Source organism: Stigmatopora argus, chromosome 12 (genome assembly GCF_051989625.1).
Source record: "Stigmatopora argus isolate UIUO_Sarg chromosome 12, RoL_Sarg_1.0, whole genome shotgun sequence".
In the NCBI taxonomy this organism is placed as follows: domain Eukaryota; kingdom Metazoa; phylum Chordata; class Actinopteri; order Syngnathiformes; family Syngnathidae; genus Stigmatopora; species Stigmatopora argus.
This window is the reverse complement of record NC_135398.1, coordinates 12,143,262-12,167,976: the sequence shown is the minus strand read 5'-3', so window position 1 is coordinate 12,167,976 and position 24,715 is coordinate 12,143,262. Positions and strand designations below refer to the sequence as shown.

At 42.2% G+C, this 24,715-nt stretch overlaps 2 protein-coding genes across 3 annotated transcripts; one reads left to right on the top strand and one right to left on the bottom strand.

The window, feature by feature from the left end:
• Positions 1 to 891: 891 nt before the first annotated feature.
• Positions 892 to 7,363, bottom strand: pold3 (polymerase (DNA-directed), delta 3, accessory subunit). The gene is made up of 12 exons (XM_077615446.1): positions 7,184 to 7,363; positions 5,659 to 5,714; positions 5,454 to 5,553; positions 5,342 to 5,381; positions 5,133 to 5,265; positions 3,281 to 3,521; positions 3,039 to 3,111; positions 2,807 to 2,939; positions 2,525 to 2,631; positions 1,430 to 1,503; positions 1,271 to 1,355; positions 892 to 1,209 (listed from the first exon to the last, which is right to left on the bottom strand). Exons 1-12 carry the CDS (start codon positions 7,256 to 7,258, stop codon positions 1,019 to 1,021), a joined length of 1,308 nt encoding a protein of 435 aa, XP_077471572.1. The 5' UTR covers positions 7,259 to 7,363; the 3' UTR covers positions 892 to 1,018.
• A 7,505-nt stretch (positions 7,364 to 14,868) lies between these two features.
• On the top strand, positions 14,869 to 23,970 carry LOC144086179 (uncharacterized). Of its 2 annotated transcripts, none has more exons than XM_077616012.1 (2): positions 14,869 to 19,478; positions 23,898 to 23,970. In XM_077616012.1, exon 1 carries the CDS (start codon positions 15,004 to 15,006, stop codon positions 19,177 to 19,179), a length of 4,176 nt encoding a protein of 1,391 aa, XP_077472138.1. In that variant the 5' UTR covers positions 14,869 to 15,003; the 3' UTR covers positions 19,180 to 19,478; positions 23,898 to 23,970. The 2 variants fall into 2 exon arrangements, with proteins under 2 accessions (XP_077472138.1, XP_077472137.1); XM_077616011.1 differs by lacking the exon at positions 23,898 to 23,970 and adding an exon at positions 19,796 to 19,852.
• The last annotated feature ends 745 nt before the right edge of the window (positions 23,971 to 24,715 follow it).

The following is a 24,715-nucleotide window of genomic DNA, read 5'->3' as shown; positions in this document are numbered from 1 at the left end:
TTTGGAAAATAAAAAAATCAGAATCATTCATTCATTTTCTGAATCACTTTATCTTCACAAGGTTAACGGGGGTGCTGGAGCCAAACCCAGTTGACTTCAGGCAGGAGGCAGGGATACCCTAAATTGGGAACCACAGCCTGACAATAAGTTGCGACAGAGGGAGGCCTTTATCTCTTTCAAACCACTCCCCATGAGATTGTTTTCCGCTTCGGACAGACCAGTTCTACCAGACCAATTTGAGCACTTGCTTCAAGGGTGTGTCAAATGCTACTATGATAGAACAAGCGCATTAAAAAAAAACCTTGTAATGTGAACTGGAAAAAAAGCCACAGATTGTCTTCTACATAATATGAATCACTCTACAAGACGGTATTATCCTTTCCAGCCACTCATCCACTTTAAAATCCACAAAGGCAAATGTTTTGGACATTGTCATTTTCAGTTTTTCAATATATATTAGTAAACGATTTGAATAAATCTACTATTGATGCTCTCAGTGATGCTCATATGGCCAATATGACAACATTAGATCGTTAAGGACTTAATCTTATAAAGCAAGATTGTTATACATGCCTGTCTATAGCAACGGTCAGGAGTCTACGGCGCACGAGCCACATCTGGCATTTATTGAGCTCAATTGACAATCAGGCAACTCCAACTTAAATTTGGTGTTTAGCTTTTATGTTACAAAGTGTGTTGCTGTTTGTTGCCTTTTACACTTCGATGCATTGAACTATTTAAATTAAAACCGGTCCAGAAAGCTCATTTACATTTAATGGTTTGTATGAAGAAAATTGTCAATGATGTACAAATGAGCAAAAATTGAATGATGAAATCATGATTGTGATTTAAAAAAAAATCCCAATGATTATTTTGGCCATATAGCCCATCTGTATATGACATTCATGTTTATTACAAATATGATTGAGATTTTACATCAGTATAAATGCAATATAAAAGCAATTGAACATGAACACAATTCCCCACAGCTAGATGAAAGTCCAATAGAATGTGTTCTTCACTTCTTTTGAAAAAATCCCATAATGGAAGGTTGTTTCGTGGCTTTGTTCTCTGTTGTTTTCCTCAGACTTTTCTTCTCATTTGTCATCGCCGTTTTTGATCTCGCCTTATTTTTCGTCACCTGCTTGGTGGGTTCTGTGACGCTTTCTTCTTCGGAGTACGACTCACTCTCGTAGCCTTTCTCTGTCACTGAGACAACAAACCAAAATTACAACCAAAAGCACAAAAGGATAATTTGACATTTTCTTACCAATGCAACCTTCTTCGTCCATGTAAGTTTGAGACTTCAGGACACGCCTACGCTTGCGGATTTTAGTAGTCTTGGTGTATGTCGGCTGTAAACAAATAAATACTTTTTCTTATTCATCTTAATTATAACAAATAAGTCAAAAAAAAGTTTGTTACAAACTTGTGAGGCGGGTTCCTTGGCGGGCACCGGTGAGACTTCTCTCACCACCCTTGGTGGTGGAGAATCTGGAATAACTGTGGGAAAATCAGACAGGTTGTATTATTTGGGAATATCCACAGATTTTTAATACAAAGTCTAACTGCCACTATTGTGGAAGACCACTAAAAATGTAATTCAAATCTATCCTTTGTTTAAGATATGTATAAACGTATAAACAAACACTCACTGACTCCACGTACTTCTCAATACAGTAATCCCTCGAATATCGCGGTTAATGTAGACCAGACATGGCCGCGATAATCGAAAATCGCGAAGTAGGGTCACCGCTACTATAACTTTTTTTGTGTGCTGAGTCCTAGTAGCAAGAGTGGCTTCTCCTTACGAGTTTCATCGTTGATTTTAAAGTTTTTATGAACTTAAAAAAACATTTCTAAAAAAAATTAATAGCAGAAAGAAATCGTGATTTTGCGATAAGTGAGGCCGCGATTATCGAGGGATTACTGTACCTTGTTTTAGGACTGCAAAATAAAAGATGTGACTTGTGATATATGTGTTGAATATCACAATATAGATCTTAGTGTGATCTTTGAAATTCCACTAAAGTTATTATATTTATTACCTAATAAAAAAGGCAAAATGTATTTGTAAGAATTTTTGCAAATGACGTTTGAGTATCATATGGGATAATCAAGGTTTTAACTGAACATAGATGCCAAAAGTCCCCTTTTTTCTCCCTCGCTCGTCATTCCTCGCCCTCTCCTTCTCTCATCTGATCTTAATAGCTGGCTGGATGCTATAAAATAATAAAACAATCACGTGCGCATGGAAAGTCCTTGTTGAGTGCTGAATATTGCATGGAGGTAAAACAACATCAGATAGAATGGTAACAACAAACCCTGTGTAAGTCAGGGTAAAAAACTAATGTTTGGGAGATTTCAACATCTTGTCTTAAATCCCAATTTTGATATAAAATCGGGAACAGAAGTCATACATTTTTATAAGAATTTATCCATCTACTCATGTCTATGTCTAGATTGGATTAGAACATTTTAGGCTAACCAGACTGATGGGATGAACTTTAAAATGATAAATTACCATTTTCGTCTTCACTGCTGTCAGAAACCGGTTTCTTGATCCTTCGTCGCTTCTTATTTTCCTTCTTCTCCTCCTCGCTGTCAGAACTCTGCAGACGTTTAGTTTTGCTTCGAGAAGAAAAGTGAAGCATGTGAATCAACAAGACTAATACACACCTAATCCATCTCTTTCAATGAGTAAACAATACAGTGCGACCACCTCACAGATTGAACACAATTTGGCAACATCAAATGGAAATGGTGTATCTAATGAAGTGTTAAATCATTGTTCACCCCCACAAACCTTGAAACTTTCGTGTTCTTCGGTGGGTCTACCATAACCTTTTCTTTTCTTTCTTTTTCTGAAGTTTGGGGCTGAGCCGATGAAGACTCCGGTGACATTTCTTCCTCCTTCTTCACAGGTTTGTCTCGCTTCTCTGAACCAAATAATTTAGTTAATCTTTTCCAAAGGATGCTCATCATACATTCTTCTGAAGTCGAACTTTTGAACCCAAACACATTTTGTAATTACTTACTTGTGTTTTGATTGCCAAAGAAGTTCATCATGTGATTGGATTTGGTTGAAGCTTTCCCTTTAGGGATGTCCACCTATATTAAAAAGAAAAAAAACAGATCTAAATTATTCTTTAAATCAGAGATTGAAAATAATATTTTAAAAAATAAAATAAAATAGTTAGGTTACATATGTTTAGGTTTGTGTGTAGATTCCTATTTCCATACTATAACACTACTTTATCAAAGTTGCATGAAAACAAACCTCTACAGCAGCTTCCTCTGACTTGATCTCATTGCTGACATCTTTGCTCTTAGCTGCTGCAGTTTTACCAGCGAACATCCCCATAATGCCTTTGGCTGGTTTGGCTTTATTAGCAGTGGTGTCGCTAGCAGAAGGCTTCTTGCTCTGCTGCGGCTCCGGAGAAGGAAGAGGCGGAGCTTGCTGAAAATTGCGTTCCGATGAGGAGATGGGGACGGCGTCCGCGCATCGGATGGCACTGTACCTGCAGAAAAAAAATTGGCTTGTTATACTAATTAATTACCAAGTCAAAATGATCTATTCTACCCATACATTTATTACGAAATATATTGAGGATTCTTACAACGTATGTTGATGCATGTTATTGAATGTACAATTCAACTTTATTTGTATAGCAGCAAGGCAACCAAGGGTTATGGGGTTATATTGTTGTTGGTGCTGGTGTGTTTGTGTGTGTGTGTTTATTACCAATAAAGGGCGCCAAATATACGTCAAATGTCCAAATACAGTGGTACCTCGACATACGATCTTAATCCATTCCGGGACTGAGATCGTATGTCGAGCTTTTCGTAACTCGAGCGGACGTTTCCCATTGAAATGAACTAAAAATAAATTAATTCGTTCCAACCCTCTGAAAAAACACGGCAACAACGCACTCGTAAACGAACAAACAAATTTAAATTAACTTGGATTAATATATACAGACACACTCAAACATACGCTTAATGTAACTTTACACGAAACAGAATTCTTATTGTTTTTTTTTTTTTTTTTACCTTTTTGTTTTAATTTTTTTTACCTTCGTTCTGGGCAGGTTAGCTGTTTGCCACGCCTCCACCCTCATGTTCGCTATCAATGGGCTGTTTGCTGTTGTATTCCCTTCAAAATATTCCGAAAATGATGCACACAAATGTCCTCACAATAGGATAACGCACGGCCACTTGCCAACGAGAAGTAGTCTTGAATGAGCGATCGCGGAAGCTAACAGGCTAAGGAAGGAATAACAGCCTACCAACGTATTTATTGTGGGTAATGAAGTTTTATTCCGAGAAAGGGTGCCATTGCCTATCAGTGCTGTGTGCACAAGTATACTTCATTACCCAGAAAGCCCTCTTTTTGCCCACGCATGCACGTTGTGCGTTTCCTGGTCGATGCGTAGGAGAAACTAGACTGAATAAATCCTTCAGTTCTCGTAGATATCTGTTATATACGAAAGAGATGCGGCAAAAAAAGACAGTGCGCTACAATGATAAACAGCCTTTCATGTCATGGCCACCTGGCTTGGTCGCATCTTGAAATTTTGATCGTATCTAGGGCGAATTATTCGATCGAAATTTTCATCGTACCTCGAGCATGTCGTAGGTAGAGCTGATTGTAGGTCGAGGTACCACTGTATCGGCGTGGATAATCAGTCCGACCCATTGGTTAATCGTTACCCAAAACAAACATGAAGTAACCTGGAAATGGCCAATGATCCGCAGAAAGCGACCAACAAACAGGAAGCAACTCGTAAATTCCCCCAAAATCAATAGGAAAGGTCATAAATTTACAGGAAATGACCTGGAAGTACCATAAAATAACAAGGAAGTGACGCAAAATTAACTCACTAACTACCATCAACAACGATAGAGGTCACTTAAACTGGCTGTAGATGCTCATCATTCATTGGTCTCTCCCAGTTAAAATAGATGGGACATCTAGCGCCATCAATGGCGGCCATTAAGTAACCCTTTTATGGCCAAAAATAGACTGGTCCGCCCCACGTGAGCGCTAGTTGGCATCAAGGTGGGCCGCAAATCAAACTGAGTTTGACACCCCTGTTTTAAAGTGACAAATCTTTTAGAGATGGACATACTTGCTGCAGTTGAGCAGGTTATCTTTGAAGGCGTCGTAGTCAACGGCGTAAAGGGGCGCACTGTCCTTCAGCAGAGCTTTCTGGACGCTATAAATGTGCACGCTCACAATCAAACTCATCTTGGACTTAAAATCTGCATATAAAAGAAAACAGACCCAATGAATGCATATTTTGTTTAAGGATCACTAGTTGTCCACGAATTGACGCACCTTCTAGCTGCTCCTCGCGCACAATTAAGAGTTTATGACTCTGATGAAGAAACAATACTTTAATAAACAATGACAATATATAAGTTGTAGTTAAGAATTTTTTTTTGCATACCATTTGACCGTTGTCCACACACTTTCCTGACACCAAATAAGTCGCATGGAGCTGAGCCGAACTTTCCTTCCTTTTGTAGTCCAAGTAGTGATATAGCATCCTAAGTTAAAAAAATAAAAAACAAATCAACAAATGTTTTTCATCAGTCATTTAGCTTCTACTAACAAAGTTTTTAGATTTAAAAAAATGAACAAAAGGGACTCACTGTTTAGCTGTGTTGACATGGACTCCAAGAGTGAGACTCAGCCATTTGTATGTCACCTGTTCATTTTTAAATAGAAATATTGGTATAAATACATAACATGGAAATATAATATCTATCATCATTGAACAAGGGTGTCAGACTCGGGTTGGTTCACGGGCCGCTTTAACGTCAACTTGATTTCACGTGGGCCGGACCATTTTAGATATCATATTTAGATTTTTTGTATAAATGGATTAAAAGAACTGGATTAAAATCCCTGAATATTAAGTTTTTTATAGATCTAAAACAATGTTTATTTGAGCTTTTTTAAAATATATTTTTAGATTTTACAAAATGATTTTTGAACTAAAAACACAGAAAAAATGGATTAAAAAAATTACAATTATTGATTTAAAAGGGGGAAAATCAGGAAATTTAATATACATCGATACTCTTCATTTTAATTTGATCCTAAAACAGAAAGTCGGCACTCATGATTTACTTTCCTGGCCCACACAAAATTATGCGGCGGGCCAGATTTGGCCCCCGGGCCGCCACTTTGATACGTGTCATAGAATCTCGTGAAAATCATTATCAACATTTTGAGCCAGCGTCCTGACGGACGAGTGGTTAGCGGGTCGGCCTCACAGTTCTGGGTCTGATCCCAGGTCAGTCCACATTGTGTGGAGTTTGTGTTCTCCCTGGGCCTGTGTGGGTTTTCTACAGGTACTCTGCTTTCACATTCCAAAGACATGCATGCATGGTAGGCTGGTTGAACACTCTAAATTGCCCCTAGGTAGGAGTGTGTTTGTGAATAGTTCTGTCTAACGCGATTGGCTGTCCAACAATTCAGGGTGCCTCAGCCCCCCCTACCCGCCTTGTGCCGTAAGTCAGCTAGGCTCCAACACCCTCCGCGACCCTTGTGAGGATAAGAGGTTCAGAAAATGAATGAACATTTTGATATTTTGTCTTTTCTTTTTAAAGCAGCACTACTATCTTTCATAGTAACATTGTTGAGAATCACAGTCATATTTATTGACCAATGACGCTGAAAACACACATGGAATTTGTCTCTAGTATGAAGAACCGTTGTACGTAGTATTATCACAAACAAGCCACAATAATAACAAAAGCCGTAAAACCGTGATGATAGAAGTAAGGAAAAAGTAGCCGTCGTTGGTGTTAAATGTCATTATTGTATCGTCTTTTCAGAGATCTACCAAAGGCCAAATTACACCCAAAAATGTACCGTAAGGCTGAATACATGTATAATAACATACGTCAATCTGTAGAAGTGTCCCGTAAAGTAATTATTATCTAACTGACGTTGTTTTAAGATCTTAAACACATGATCTGAAATAAAATCGAAGCCGAATGAATCCACACATTTTAACAAAGTCATGTATTACAAATTTTATGTACTAAGCTCGGCGAAGACACTTTTTAATTGGTCTGTTTTGTCAATAGACATTCGGAAACGCAACATGGTTAAACGCTGCCAATTATAAACGAACTGGGATCGTCACAGTCAGGAAGCCGTTCTTACTATCTTGTCTTGGTCGTTGACGTATTCGTCGATGTTATCCAGATAGAGCTCGTCCATTTTGTTCGTTAACTGCATTTAAGACTCGTTTTTAAAACGCGCAACAGCGCGGGAAGACTTTATTTACTTCTTGTAACAGATCACATGTACACGCATGCGCGTTAGCCACTTCCGGTATGTGCTGCCATCCATAGGAGTTTGCGTTAAATGCAACGTGCCACTGCCCATCAAACCGGGATGTACAACAAAAAATAAAAAAATAAAAATAAAATAAAAAAGTAATTAAATCAGTATTTTACTGGCAGCTGATCGCAGGGCACAAGGAAGTAAAAAAACAACCAATCCACCAAAGTGGCGTCCCTTGAGATTTTTGCGAAGCAAAAAGTGTGATACAGCACTAAAATGTGGTTGGGAAATACTGGGTTACTTAATGTGCCACATTAAACATTCACACGGCACATAACACAAATGATTTAATTTGCTGAAGGATTCCACACAGCAAATGAAGAAAATGCACTCGGCTAGTAAAAACGATGATAAACGCCGTTTGCCATTCTCCTCATTTTACAAGCTCATGTAGCAGCTGCTGAGATCATTTACAACATAAACTCTGCTTGTTCATCATTTTCTTCACTCATTTAACATATTCTGGATTGTTTGCTCTCTTTACGCTGCTGTATAGTATATAAAACAACAACAACAACAACAAAACAAACACCCCCCAACAATAACAACACTTCACATTGAAATTCATCATGAATTTATTGCAGGTTCAACTCCAAAAATTGTAACCACTAAATTTGAAGGTTCTAAAAATGTAGTAGTAATCTTACCTTTACCAGTGGTGAATTAAGTGGGTTTTATACCATCAAAATGTAGTGCTTAAGTAGTAATTTTGTGGGGCAAAAGTTTTAGGAATAGGTAGTATTTTTGAGCTACCTTCAGTATTTTCCAGAATAAAATGATTCAAAAAGTCAAATTGTCCCCAAACTTTGGACAGTCATCATCGGCTTATTGCAGAATTACTGTGAGATATTTTTTTTTCTTTTTATTTAATGGAGCCTGTGAGAGAGCTAATTTCATTCCATGTGCTTGTAAATTGCATACGCCAGCGATTATTTCTGCTTTACCGCAGTCAGCCGAGCAAAAGAACACGACAGCGGCAAATTAACAAGACGCGTGAACCTTGAAATGATTCCTTCGCAAAAGAAGAAGAGCAAGGGGAATCTGGGGGGTGTTTTTATTGCAATTTCCACGGCCGCTTGTTAACGTTCATGACTTATTCACGAGTAATGACCGTCCCACTTTTGCAACAGTATTATTGTAGGCAAGGGGTGGGAAACGGTAGGAACGCAAGATGATGAGACAATTTGATAGGGTTGGACAGAAATACTGTCGTAATTAAGTTCAGAAAATACAAAAGCTAAAAAGATTATGGTCTGGGTGGGAACATACATTATATCCTACGAGAAGCATTGCAAATTACTGAAGGACTCAAACATGTGTGGCTATCAATGACTTTTTTTTTAGAACATGCTAGACCAAAATTTCTTTGCAGACGTTCTCCATGACCTTGCCAAACTTGGTTTTTAGCCGCTTGTTCAACTGGTACCCTTCAGGTGTCTTCAAAGTCACGCGGGCCAAAAAGACTCGATAGGATTCGTTCTTCATTTCAACCGCATCCCTTAGCGCTGGTGTCCACCAGCAGGTTCCAGAATTGCCGCCACGACAAGGACCAACCACCTTACAGGCACACTGTTGGTGTTTTTATTTCTTCGGGTACTCTGGTTTCCTGCCACAACCCCCAAAACATGCATGGTATGTTGCCTGAACACTCAAAATTGCCCCTATGACTGGCCACCAATTCACGGTATCCCCTGCCTCGTCAGCTGGGATAGGCTCCATCACCCTCTTGGTGAGGATAAGCATTTCATAAAATGAATAAAGTGCCAGACTCTATTCCTGAAATTATCACCAGCCCAGACCTAACCGGTCTGCATGAGCTGCCCCACTCTATCGGGTCAGGACCCGAACCTGCGCAGCAAGGCATGGCCAGTAGATCACAGTACGTAAATGCTAAGCTAAAAGCCAAGCCTAGTAGCCTAGCTGCTATTCCATTCCAAGATGGCGGCGCGCACGGGTTCAGCGGCTCTTTGCTCTCCAGTATGTGCAATATTTTAGAATGGGCAATATCTTAGATTGTGCAATATTTTAGAATTCACCTTGCCCGGACGTGACTTTTTATATTACTTATTTATGTTTTTACTGAGAAATATGCACTTTGTGGAGTAGCACCACTAATTTCGTTATACACAGCTGTTGTATAATGAAAATAAAGGCTTTTGATTTGATTTGATAGTGTCGTCTTGAAGGAATCACGAGAGAGGTTTCAACGACATGCAACGCATACAATGAACCCCTGTGCATCCATTTCACAGAGACAAAAAACATCTTATAGGCAACAATAAGTTTGCAATTCAGTAATCTAATACTCAACCCTGACAGGGAAAAATGGGATCAATGCATACAAATTCTGAGAATATCCCTGTTAAAAACAATTTTCACCCATACATGAATAACACAAGAAGAAGCCATACCATTTATTGGATTGGATAACTTTATTCACCCCGTATTCGGGAAATTTCATTGTCACAGTAGCAAGAGGGTGAGAATGCAGATACAGGAAAATACATTTTAGACATAAATAGAGAGGGAATAAATAAGTTAATAAATATATACATAAATAAATAAGTTTGTTGCTGAAATATATATATATATATATATATATATATATATATATATATACATACATACATATATAAATATACATATACATACATATATACACATATACATATATATAAATATATATATATATATAAATATACATATACATACATATATAAATATACATATACATACATATATATAAATATACATATACATACATACACATAGATGTATACATACGGTTGGTCTTTGTCCTCACAAAGAAGAACAGGAAGAAAAAGAACAAAGGGATTGAGAACTTCAGCCCTCCCCTCCACGTGGTCTGAAAAGGTTAAAAACATTGTGATGTAACAATACAGCTTTCTTTAAATTGTCCATTATTAGACATTGTGTTGTGTTGCGGGCTTTATTGACCCATGCACACGATTATGTATAAGGTACCTTGTAGTAGTATTTCTTGCACTCTTTATTTGTGGCTTAAGGAAAAACATCAACATGAATGTCCATTTCATTAAAGACGCGGATGGAAAAATGGTCTCTGAGTCTCCAAGGGTCCCATTACTGGGTTTTCTTTTTTGCAGGGAAATGAACTTTGACTTGCAGCCAGTAAGAGGCGACATCATCGATTTCTTTGAAGCCCACAACAGCTTTTTTTGGTGCCGTTTGTAGCTTGAGTAACAACACAACCTTCCCTCACTCAGATCACTGAAGCATCAAAAAATCAATAAGCGAGAGGCCGTAATCACACGTAACCATAAAAAGAGCACTACCATGACCTTTCTAAAGGAAAGGAAAAATTTACTACATGCACTTTAAAGTATCTTCTATCACAACATGTATTTCCACATTATGTTGATATTCTCCCTCATTTTTTATCTGAGAATGTTTTATTTAATCCCACATAATTTGACCTCATCTTCTGTGCATTCACAGCAATAAATTCAAATTCTGGCAAAACTTAATCTGCATGCTGTCTGGAAGACTGTCCTTGGTTATGAGCTTTTGCTCACACAGCCGTTGGATTTGTTTGCGAAATCTGAATTCAAGGAGGCTGTTTTGCTGTCGGAGGCAGGTCTTTTTGTCGAGATCCAATCCTGCAACTCATCAACATGTTGATTTGAGGGATTCCCGCATCAGAGTGCCGCAACATGTTGCCCTGCAATCACATCGCGGAAGGAATGAGCCACATATAACGCCTCTATTACGCCTGTCCGGGAGGCATATATCTGTTCCACGCTGGCAAACGTGTTATCATCCTAGGCAGAGATTGTAAATATTGATGGCTGCATTGAAATTTGCAGCTTAACGTAAATGTTATTTATGTGCTTTTTACTGGCAAACACCAACACATAGGCTAATAAAAAAAGCTATCAAGCAGGGTTTTAAAGTTTGGAAGCAATCAGAAGGTATCGCCGTCTGATTGAAAAACATGTAATGACAATAACTGGAGCAATAAAACTTATACGCAAGATAGATTATTAAAATTGAATAGAAATGAATATACATCACATCAAAGTTTAAAATAGTCTTCCCAACAGAAATTAAACTTGGGGTTTTAAGATGGGAAACTGGACATATGGCATTATTCTATCATTATTTCAGTGAATCTCATAAAAATTGTGGAGGTCCATTTTATGACCCTAACCGCTGTGTTACCAACTTTTGTGTGTGTTTTTTTTTTCCCACAGGTTGACGTGTCCTCCCCAATTCAGGTAGCGTGTTACGATCGCGCCGAGACGTCGTGGTGCGATCGGAGGGATTTGGACCCAGTAGCGGGGAAGCAGGAGCGGACGAGACGAACTGTGCTCATGACAGTAACTTTAATGACTCAAAAAGCTTTACAAAATAACAAGGACAAGTACATCCCAGAACGAAACAAAATCGGAGCATGGGGAACAGTACCTTTGCAGCGATGTATGCAGTGTCACGCAGGAATCACTCGCAGCTGCTCTAGCCTAACGGCAAGCCAGGAGGGACAAACAAGCTGCTCCTGACATAGCATGTGATCGCTTTTTATATGCATACATACACAACACCGCACCGACTATACTATATCTCAGGTGTCTCAAACCGATTCCGCCGAGGGCCGCAGTGGGTCCTGGTTTTTGTTCCAACCGATCCAGTGCCGACATTTTAACCAATCAGGTGTCTTCTAAAATAAGTATCACCTGGCTGCAATCAACTGATTACACTTGCAAAAGGTATCCAACAATATACTATTTGCTTGTGGAGCTAAGTTAGCACACTGAAAGTGCCGCACACACCATTTTCCCGGCTGTTACCGGCTTGCTAGCTTCGGAGTTGACCGCCCTTTCTTAATGATGTCCATTTTTTTCTGGAAAAGTCTGTCTGGAAAACAGCTTTGTGAGAGAAATCTGCAACAGAATACATTTGTTTTTGCCACTGTCGGCCATGTGGGTGGAGTTTGCGATCTCTGGCTGCTTTGGCAGTTAGGATATTGTCAAGTCAACTTTGGAGAAGATATGTCTGCCCCTCCTCCAGGCCAACAGAGGGCAGAAAAGAAAACCCAAACAAAAGTCACCTCGCCTCATTTCCTGCCTAAGATCATAGGGCATGAGCCAGGATGTAACCATTCAGATTCAAGCCTTGAAAGTAGACAGGCGAGAAAGGAGCAAGGAATACCAAGGAATACCCTTCAGACCCGATCACACGCAACTGGTAGGATAAAATAATTACCACCTAAATGCCAGCTGATTGATGCTTAATTTGCTTCTCGCAACCTTAAGTTGCATTCTTTGTATTTTCCCTTAACTTGGATTACTCATATGACCTATCTCTGTAAAGTGAATATTTGTGTTTGATTTACTCGATCAGTTAATGTACCCATGCACTTCCACTCTATCATTTCAACACTCTCCTGCTTTTCTGTAGTAAATTCAAGAGCTAGTGGTAAACTCAAGAGCAACACTTTGATCACCATAGTAACGTGAAACTTGAATGACGTCACATGCTCCCTCCTTTCCCCTTTCTTTAAGGTTTTCAACCTAACCACTTCCTATCACCATTAACTTCAATAAAAGTGTAAACTGGAAGGATTTGAGTTGTTCCTGCGTTGATAAGATCGGGGCCCCTTTTCAAGTTTGGGGCAAAATTTGAAGAAAAGGAGAGATAACTTGACAGTTGAAAACCAGCGTGGCATCATAGACAAAGGATTAAAGGCCTTGAGTCAAAGCCAACGCAGTCGTCGGAAGGGCCTCAAGCCATGGCGGAAGAAGCCACTGGGAAAACAATTGAGCAGCTAAGGCTCGAAAGGGCCAAAGCAGAAAGAGCCTTCTTCAATCAAGCCAGGTACCTAAGGAAAGAGGCAAGAAAACTGGAGAAATCAAAGTTGCTGAGGGAATACAATAGGTTCTATGCACAAGCACGAGAGGTAGATAACACCAATAGCGATTACGAACTCGGCCTCCTTGCCGAACGGGGAGGTTCTGAGGAAAATATCGGAGGAATATTGGAGAAAATAAAGAAGACCCAAGAAGACTGTGATACCAAGCTGACAGAAGTAAGGGAGATAGTACAATTAAGTCTCTGGGAGAGATGCGGCAGGACTAAGCTCACGTCTGCAATGACGGAAGCAGAGATATTCTGCGGACACGCCCTGAGGACCCCAGTGACGGCGTGTAATGATGCCTATGAACGGCAAGTAACCCATGCTAAAAGAAGCTTACTTGAGCTCATGACAGCGTTCGAGGAATGGGAAGAATGGATCCCAAAAGAAGAAAGACCCACCTGGGAGAAAAGACTACAAGACCTAAGAGAAAAGAGGGTCGCCATCAATACAAGGGAGGCAGAACACCTACAAATGTCCAAGGAGGAGGGAAAAGGACAAGAAGGAACCCTCCGAACAAAGCCTGCAGAACAGGCACCCGGTCTCAAAATTAAGGCCACCAGTCTGCCCAAATTCGATGGCTCCAGAAGAGATTTCTACCCGTGGAAGAGGACCTGGGAAAGCCTTCAGAAACAAGGCGAGCCAACTGGCTCGAAGGAAGCCCGAAGGCTCCAACTCCTTGAAAGTGTGGATGGGAGGATCTGCAGAGACCTAAGCCTGTCCACCTGTCCGACCGCCGAAGACATGTTCAGGGTACTGGAAAACCGATTTGGAAACAAAGCAACAATAGCCGTGGAAATTCTTGAAGGCCTGGAAAGATTCCCGATCCTGACATCAGACCAACCCCGGAAAGTGATTGACATGATCCAGGCAATCGAAAAGGCCCTCAACGATCTAATAGAACTCGACCACGCTGGAGCCATCAAAAATCTGCTTGTAATCAGATCAATAGAGAGGAAATTACCAGAAAGAATAAAGATGAACTGGTTAGACTTCAAGGCCAACGAAGCTAATGGAGTCAACCCAGAGAACCACTTTGACAGCCTCCTAAGGTACCTGAAGGGCCAAGAGGGGGTCTTGGAGCAGGCCGAGCAGCTTAATGCACCTCTGAAGCCCGAAAGAAGATCAGTAGAACCGAGGCCAAGCGAACCCAGAAGGTACGCCTCAACCAAGTCCACGAGCAAAGGGGGATGTGTCGTCTGCGGGGAAGAGGGGCACGGAGAGAAGCTGTTCTTCTGCAAGGCGTTCAAAAACCTGAAACCGAGAGACAAGTTGAGTGCAGTTGAAAGGTTGGGAGCCTGCAAAAAGTGCCTAGGGTGTCACAAGGATGAAAGCGAATGCAGGGACACTTACTTGTGCAGGAAACAGAGCTGCAAGAGAGACCATCACTTTTTCCTGTGTCAAAAAGGAAACGCAATACCAAGACCAAACACGGGGAGGCTCGAATTGACAGAACGACAACAGCGATTCGTGTCTGGACTGTCCCCCGAAGCGGCAGAAGAATGGAAGAGTGCCTTCACCAATGTTTCGGCAAGGTCGCTCTGCACCGACAAGTCTGCAGCAATGGGGCATGGTGAAGGAGAGGAACTCCCAGTGATGCTTATGCTCCTCGAAGTAACAGCCAATGCAGGTCAGAAGATCGGAACACTGATTGACTTGGCATCTGACACAAACTACATTACCCACAGCCAAGAGACTCAACCTCAGAAGCGAGAAGGTCACTCTATTGGTCCACGGTGTTGGGGGGATGGTTCTGAAAGAGAGAACAAAAAAGTACCAGCTCCGAGTGAGAATCAAGACACCCACAGGGACGCTAAGGGCCCATGAACTCACCTGTTACGGCTTGGAAGAAATAGCCAAGATAAGTAGGACCGTCAAACCTGAAGAACTGAAAGGGTTCTTCCCAGAAGCCAGCTTAGAGGACCTGCACAGACCAGAGCAGGTCGAGCTCCTCATCGGTCACCGGGAAGGACGCCTCGCACCACAGAGGGTGAAAGTGATCGGCGACCTCGTCTTATGGGACGGACCATTGGGGAAGACCGTTGGTGGGACGCACCCAGACCTCTTTGAGGAAGAGAGTGTGGCAGCTCGAACATCCAAAACACACTTTGCACGGTCCATGAGGGCCACGGCTGTGAAATACCAAGAACTCAGAGAATCAAAGGAATTCAAAGCTGAAACTAAAAGCACTGTCACAGACAAAGAATTCCTCAACTGGTGGAAATGGGACAGTATTGGGGCAGCCTGCGAACCAAAGTGTGGAGGATGCAGATGTGGAAACTGCCAGCCAGGAGGCAAGGAGATGACACTGAGCGAGGAGAGAGAGCTGGAAGTCATCAGAAAAGGCCTCACCTATGTCACCACCGATGATCACGTCGACCAACCTCACTGGGACACGAAATACCCATGGATCGAAGACCCCATGTCTCTACCCTACAACAGAAGTGGAGTAGAAGCAACCTTTCTGAGGACAGAAAAACAACTCAAGAAAGAACCCAAGTGGAAAGTGGCATACGCATCCCAAGTCCATGAAATGGTGGAAAGAAGAGCAGCGAAGAAACTCAGCAAAGAAATGATCACCAATTGGAGAGGACCGGTGTGGTACGTTAGCCACTTGGTAGCGCCAAACCCTCACTCCGTTACCACACCAGTGCGCCTGGTCTGGAACAGCAGCCAGAAGTTCAAGGGACTTAGCATGAACGATATCCTGTTGAAAGGACCAGACGTCCTCAACCCAATCCGAGCAGTTTTACTCAGATTCCGAAGAGGAGTGCATGCAGCCCTTGGAGACATCAAGAAGATGTACAACTCAGTGTGGTTGGAAGAACCAGAAATGCACCTACACAGATTTCTTTGGAGAGACACCGAAGAAAGTGAAATTGAGGAGTATGCCATCACCCGAGTCAACATTGGCGATCGTCCAGCAGGATGCATTGCACAGCTGGCGATGAGAGAGACTGCAAAGCTACCCATGTTTGCTCACCTAAAAGAGGAGTGCAGAATCCTGGAGGAAGACTCTTACGTTGACGATGTGCTGACCTCTCATAACGACTTGGAAAAACTGGATGGATACACCAAAAGGGTTGAAGAGATCCTGAAAGCAGGTGGCTTCATCCTCAAACCCTGGCTCCGGTCAGGCCAAAGTGGGAGGGAGATACTCACAGCAGGAGCATCTTCCAGCAACATACTCATTCTACCAAATCAAAGAAGAGGAGAAGACGACAAAGCCCTTGGAGTCGGCTACATTGTCGAAAGCGACAAACTGTACCCCATGACCTCAGTTAACTTCTCTAAGAGAAGAAAGAAAATGAGAGTGGGTCAGAACCTCCTGGGAGAGGAGGTGAGAGAAAACACTCCCAAACCACTGACTAGGAGACAATTACTAAGTCAGGTAGCCGGCCTCTATGATCCGATAGGCCTTGTCACCCCCACCAAACAGAAGGGTGCCATTCTCGTCAGGAAAGCTTTCCAAGAAGCTGTAACCAGCAGAACCCAAGACACGTGGGACAAACCCCTATCTGAAAAGTTAAGGGAAGAAGCAATCCAGTTATTTGAAGAATACGTCCGTCTCAGCCAAGTTACCTTCCACAGGAGCCTCACGCCACGGAACTGGACCCGAAAACCGTGGGGAGTGACATTCTCTGACGGAAGTGACCAGAGTTACGGGGCCGTGGTGTACCTCAGATGGGAGACAGCGACGGGCATCGAAGTCAGACTCGTCGAGTCCAAGGCGAAACTATCACCACTTGACCAGAAGGGAGAACCAGTGAAAGCTGAGATATGTGGCGCTGTCTATGCAGCTCGTCTCAGGAGATACATCGAAAAGCACAGTCGAATGGAGATTGAGAGATGGATCCACCTAGTGGACAGTCAAACTGTGTTAGGAGCAATCCAAAGAGACAGTTACGGATATCAAACCTTCTTCGCGAACAGAGTTGGAGAAATTCAGAAGACCACGTCCGTTAACGACTGGTGGTGGATCCAGGGAGACCTCAATGTAGCGGACATGCTAACAAGAGGAGTTGCCCCGGAGGACCTCAGAGAGGGCTCCGCGTGGCAAGACGGACCCGAATTCCTAAGGCTGCCCATAGAGGAGTGGCCAAAGAAGTCGGCCAAAGAAGTCGCTGCCCATGCGAGGGAAGGAATCAACAAACTCCAAAGGAAGTCCTTCACTGCCGTACAGACCAGGTCACAGACGAGAGGAAGGACGAGCGATGCACCGTCTGCCGGAACAAGAAATCCGACCCATGCCACGAATGGGGGAGATCGGAGTATCCCACGAGGGGCTGCAAACGGAGATGATCCCCGAGCCCGAAGACCTCCAGCCGGATCTGCTGTGAAAGGACTGATCGATGTAAGGAGATTCAGCAGCCTCACCAAATTGATCAGGGTCATAGCCTGGGTATGGAGAGCTGCAACAAAATGGAAAAGTGTATTGGAACAAGACCCAACTTCAAGTAAACCAAAGAGCCTGAGACTTTCATCAGACCAGATAAAGTCCAGAGCCAAGCAAGCTGTACTTACACTAAGTGAGTACGAAGATTCAAAGAGAGACCTCTTCCAGGCAGCCCAAGAGGGCGCGTCCTTCCAAGACACCACCCTCAACAGGTTGGCGGTATACAAAGAGGCGGAGACCGAACTCTTGGTCTGCGGAGGAAGATTCCAAATCTTCGACAACGACAAAACAGCCGTACCAATTCTACCCCATGATGCATGGATATCTTCTCTTCTGGCACAAGAAGCCCACAATGCAAACCATGAAGAAACAGCAGGTACACTCCTGCGCATGAGGAAGAAAGCGTGGGTTATAAGAGGCCGAAGATTGGCTCAGAAGGTCGTAAATAATTGTGTAACCTGCAGAAAAAACAGAGCCAAAAGATGCCAACAAATCATGAGCGACCTCCCATCCGAGCGAACGACACCAGCCAGACCATTTCAATACGCAACTGTGGACCTGTTCGGCCCTTACGAAGTGAAGGATGAGGTGAAGAAAAGATCAGGACTCAAAGTATGGGGACTAGTTTTCTGCTGCATGGCATCCCGAGCCCTACACACAGACGTAGTAAATGACCTGTCATCTGAAGGCTTTCTGTTGGCCTACAAGAGATTTGCAGCATTACGGGGACACCCGAGAAAGATATGGTCAGACCCAGGAAAAAACTTTGTGGGCGCCAGGCCAGCCCTCAAAGAACTGCATGCCTTCCGGAGGAAGCTGGAAGCATCCAGAGTCGAGGATGAAGCCTCCACGCATGGAACGGAATGGAACTGGAAACTTCACCCTGCGGACTCCCCACACCGAAATGGAGCGGCCGAGGCCGCAGTACGCGCTGTAAAACGTGCCCTGCACAACCTGGCAGGAGACAGATGCTTCACGTGGAGTGAGTTCCAAACCTTCCTCTACATGGCTGCCAATCTGGCCAACGAAAGACCCATTGACGCCAGGACGCAAAGTCGTGAGGAATGCATAGACTACATCAGCCCAAACACCCTTCTGCTGGGAAGGACAGGACCTGAGGGAGATGTAGGAAGCTTCGACTTTCAAGGATACCCCTATAAGAGACTAAGAGCCATCCAGACCGAAGTCGACCGATTCTGGAAGAAGTGGAGCCAGCTGGCGGGACCCAACTTGTTCATCCGAAGTAAGTGGCACACAACGAACAGAAATGTAGCCACGGGAGATATCGTCTGGCTGGCCGACCAAAATGCTCTAAGGGGCCAGTACAAGCTTGGACGAGTCGATAGTGTCGTCCCCGACACAAGAGGCATCGTCAGAGATGTACACGTCAAGACCTTCCCGAGCTACCCCGTCTCTACTACCAAATCTGATCACGCGAAGAAACCCCCCACAAAAATCCCTTCAACAATTCTGCATAGAGATGTACGACGCATCATTGTCCTGATACCTGTGGAAGAACAGAAATAGACCAACAAAGAAACGAACGGGAGCAACCAGGAACTGTGTGACCTCTCTGGGTTCAAGAACCGAGATGCCAAGTGGGAGGTGTCAAGTCAACTTTGGAGAAGATATGTCTGCCCCTCCTCCAGGCCAACAGAGGGCAGAAAAGAAAACCCAAACAAAAGTCACCTCGCCTCATTTCCTGCCTAAGATCATAGGGCATGAGCCAGGATGTAACCATTCAGATTCAAGCCTTGAAAGTAGACAGGCGAGAAAGGAGCAAGGAATACCAAGGAATACCCTTCAGACCCGATCACACGCAACTGGTAGGATAAAATAATTACCACCTAAATGCCAGCTGATTGATGCTTAATTTGCTTCTCGCAACCTTAAGTTGCATTCTTTGTATTTTCCCTTAACTTGGATTACTCATATGACCTATCTCTGTAAAGTGAATATTTGTGTTTGATTTACTCGATCAGTTAATGTACCCATGCACTTCCACTCTATCATTTCAACACTCTCCTGCTTTTCTGTAGTAAATTCAAGAGCTAGTGGTAAACTCAAGAGCAACACTTTGATCACCATAGTAACGTGAAACTTGAATGACGTCACATGCTCCCTCCTTTCCCCTTTCTTTAAGGTTTTCAACCTAACCACTTCCTATCACCATTAACTTCAATAAAAGTGTAAACTGGAAGGATTTGAGTTGTTCCTGCGTTGATAAGATCGGGGCCCCTTTTCAAGTTTGGGGCAAAATTTGAAGAAAAGGAGAGATAACTTGACAGATATAGTATATCTTAACTCAACGGCTGACCTGGCTTGTGACAGATATCCAATTCATTTGAAGTAGAAGGGTTGGCAGTTGTCATTTCTACCAGCCCTTCCAGTTCAACTGCATTTTACTTCTAAAGCATTCATATCAAAACCCTGTTCTTTTTGTCCATTTCCTGATCCTTTTATTCAAGTTTAGCCAATTTTTTCAAACCTTCCCCATCTCTTTCAAAACGCCGAAAGTTTGAGATTCACACAAAACGTGTTCTTTTGTGAAAACTTTGTTGCCAGAAAAGCCAAGCAACACCTCAAGTGGCTCACAAATGCAAATTTCGGAAAAACTGAGGAGGAAGGAGACAACGTCCTTTTGTTCAGCGAGAGGCACCAAGCGGACGCCGATGCCATCTCGTTGCTAACAGATTGTGTTTTTGAGTTAAACCGCTTTAAGGCCGACGGGAAATCTTTTCACTCACCCGTGTGTCGTTAAGTGGAATCATCCGGATCGTTAAAACGGCAGATTTGCAAACACACCTGGACACATTGATTTTAACCCTCAAGTTAAGATCCAAGTATATGCAGCAGTGCCTCGGAAAGGTTTCTCGCGGTCACACTCAAAGCGACGGGACCTTAAAGTCCGTTTTGAATTTATAGTTTAGTCATTAAATCTGTGGAGGAAAAATTGCACATCACTGAGGAAATCAGGCCATGTCAATTGTAAAGCACGGTGGTAAAGCATCATGGTTTGGGTGTGCTTTGTTATCGCAGGACTTGGACAGCTTGATGGCAATTGGAGGAGTTCATTCACAAGGTGATTAATCATTGCCTGGGCTCTCAGTTCAAATGGATTGGATGACTATACACATCAATGGCAATAAATGAATTGATAGAAAATTATTGTATCAGGCTGCTTCTGGATTTTATTTCTCTAAAGATATTTCCTTTCTGAACCTTGCCTTGCACACGCTAGTTTGTGCCCGTCAGTTTAAATCAGACTGAAGCTGAGAAAGGATTTAAAGCAATTGCTTTAGTTGTGGCTTTTTTAATCTTGGACTCACACACCCAACACAAGAGTTCCCGTTTACTTGATCGCGACACAGTCGCGTGAGGCTACGTGCAGAGGCTAAAATGAATGCTTCTTTTTAAAATACCAAATTAGTGTCTATTGATACAGTGAAATTTAGGAGAGTTACAGTTTCAAGGCTCATCGTCAAACATTCTTTCATGCGTTGCTAAAAAAAGATAAGCTTATTCCTATTCATATTATGATGACTTTTTTTGCAGAGTTTTCCGTTATTTGAGCAACTGAAGACTAGAGTGAGCTAAAGGCGCTCTTGCATTCTTTAAGTTGAGTACAAAATTTCTCATCTCATCTTATTTTCTGAACCGCTTCATCCTCACTAGGGTCGCGGGGGGTGCCGCAGCCTATCCAAGCTGACTTGGGGTCAGAGGCGGAGGACACCCTGAATCGGTGGCCAGCCAATCGCAGGGCACAAGGAGACAAACAACCATTCACGCTCACACTCATACCTAAGGGCAATTTAGAGTGTCCAATCAGCCTACCATGCATGGCTTTGGATTGTGGGAGTCAACCGGAGTACCCGGAGAAAACCCATGCAGGCCCAGGGAGAACATGCAAACTCAACAAAGGCCACCCAGTACAAAAAATAGGTTGAGCAATTATTCGATTTCAGGTCTCACTCATTTTGGAGTTTCAGTCCTTGATTGAAATCCACATTATGTGGCATCATCTTTATTACTATTGTTCCACTATTTTATTAAATATATTTAACATGTCTAATTTATTGGTTAGGCTCCAGCACCCCTCCCCCCCTGCAACCCTAGTGAGGATAAAGTGGTTCAGAAAATGAATGAATGAATAGCTTATTAGTCTTATAATGGGGGATATACAATACCCTGAGCAATTGGAAACACCTATATTGTAATGTAATACAACTTTGATAAAGCAAATCTTGGTATACTGTTTTGTCTCACATTTTAGAAGTTGCAGGCTCCACTTTGCCAAACATTCACACGGATGAAAATCCTGTCAAAATCACCCGCGTGGGTGACATTTAAGATGTGGTGTACCCGTCACTCAATGATTTGAAGCAATGGAGCTATCAGTCAATTTTCCAAAGCAATTATCCCGTGGCTAATTTAGCTGTTTTTGATTGGCGGCTAATTAACAGCACATGGCAGTGAACACACACCAAACAAAAGACCAAAAAGATGTAAGGCTTCCAAGAAAAAATCCCCCTGGCTGCAACCTATCCGTCTTGGGTATTCAGCATCTCAATGTCACCAGTCAAATTTCAACATTAGGAATTGTGAATGAGTAGTGAATAGAAGAAAGTTGAGCTGCATCTTCTTCTCCATTTTTTTTAAACACGGTAGCTTGTCTTGGTAGAAATGTGCTCCTTGAATCACAGGTAAAAGAAATGAATTGATAATCCTTTGATGGGAAATGTATTTTGACTTGGTTTGAGGCGGGGAGCAGGTCCGCGATACATTAGCGCAGCGGTCTCCAAACTGGTCCTCGAGGGCCGCTGTGGGCGCAGATTTTTGTTCCAACCCATCCAACACAAACAGTTTAAGCATGGAGGTAAGTTTAGGGACACGTACCCTGCACCTGTTTTTGTCCTTTTCAGTTTTCACCGTCCAAAAAAAACAATGTTATATATCAAAAAGACATGCATTAGGCCAGGGGTAGGGAACCTACTGCTCTTTTGATGGGTGCATATGGCTCTCCAAGGTCAAATATGGAAACCCCTGGTGAAAGTACTGAGTCCTGATCGCGCAAATACGAGCATCACGTCGGCACTGTGGCATTGACATGACCTCTAGCCCCCTAAATCATTTTTTTTTTAATTTTGACCTTTCTGCATGCATACTCTCACTCATACTCATTGATTAGCAACAGTGTAGCAATGTTGTCAAAAGAATTCAGAGACTTTTGTTCATTAAAAGTGACAAAATGACAAAAAAAAATGCACACATGGTCATTTATTTTTAAATTCTGAGTATGGCTCTCAAGGAATAACATTTGAAAATACATACCTGTCAACCTCTGCCGATAACTGCCCTTATAAATGATTATGATTCCCCTTACAAACCCCAAAAAACCTTACAAACACCGTACGACACGTAGTGCCTTTGTTAGGCACTAGGACCAAGCCAAAAATGGTCACTTAAAATTGAAGCCTGCTAAGACCACCCGCATGCTTATCGATTGGCTCTGCTGTTTCTGTGTGATTTGCCCCCCACATCACTCAACCAGGCTGTAATCTGCCAGAATTTGTACTCCTGCTTCAGTCTCCTAATTTGGTACCCAGGAGAGAAAAGTTCCCGATTCTTCTCTGTAACATGCTGCTGCCTGCAGGCTAAATTGTTGAACATGATATCACGTTGGACGTTTGTTTTTGTTACGTCCACGGGAGACGTCGTGGCGAGGTAGGAGGGGTTAGGACCCAGTCGCAGGGAAGCAGGTGAGCACGAGGCAAATTGTGCTCAAAACCAAAACTTTAATAACTTAGGAGGGACCTTACAAAAGAACAAGGACTTGTGAAACAAAACGTGAAACCAAACCGGACTAGGGAAAAGAAGTGGAATCGAGGAGCAAGGTAGCGTGGCTGCATGGTAAGGGAATCTACGCAGACGATCCGACCATGACACTAAAGTCAGTGGGGTTTAAATACACAAATCAGGGACTAACTATGAATCACGTGCAGCTGCGCGAACACAACGGCAAGGCAGGAGGGACAAACGAGAGTGGGAAAACCAATAGCAGGCTGCTCCTAACAGTTTTGCCAACTAAGCAGCATCCACTGCAAGATTAATCTCGACAAAGCTCTCAATAATCTTGCCAAAAGTGTCCGATTTGTAGTGCTGATGAATCAAATGTATTTCTGTAGCGCCTAAACATTTTTTTTCTCTTTGACCATGTCATCAAAACTGCCACACTGTGTTCATAGGAAGCGTCAAGTTTTTTGTCAGGTGAGATGCAAAAGGCGATAGAGGAGGAAAATCTTGAAGAGGACATGAAGGAGAAGCCAGAGGCTGGCAGGTGAGGTTGAAAGAATGAATATATTCATAAGATGAAGTATTGTTACATGTGCTGGGTCGAGAACTCGATAGGAAAGATGTAATATAAACCAGTATATTCGGGAATATTCTTCTCATTATTAATGAGTAAATCCTTACATTATATACATAGATTTTCCACATTTTGTTGTTTATAAATGTTTTGTTCATTCTGCTGAGTTGAAGTGAAGTTGACTAACAATGTGACATAATTAAGTGATCTAATCTAATCTAATTAGCTACACAAAATTGAGCAGTAAACATAAAAAGTAACAAAAGAAAGAAAGTACTGCTCGAAAACACAGTATACCAAGGGTGTCAGACTCGGGTTGGTTCGCGGGCCGCATTAACGTCAACTCGATTTCATGTGGTCCAGACCATTTTAGATATAATATTTAGATTTTTTTTATATAAATGTATTAAAAGAACTGGATCAAAAGCCCTAATTATTCCATTTTTTATTGATCTAAAACAATGTTTATTTGAGCTTTTTTTTCTTAGTAAAGGAAAATCTCTTTTAATCATTGTTACATATTAAAGTGGAAATTTTTACATATTTTTAGATTTTACAAAATGATTTTTGAACTAAAAGCACAGAAAAAATGATTTAAAAATCACAATTATTGATTCAAAAGGGAGGAAATCAGGAAATTTAATATACATCTATAATCTTCATTTTAATTTGATCCTGAAACAGAAAGTCAACACT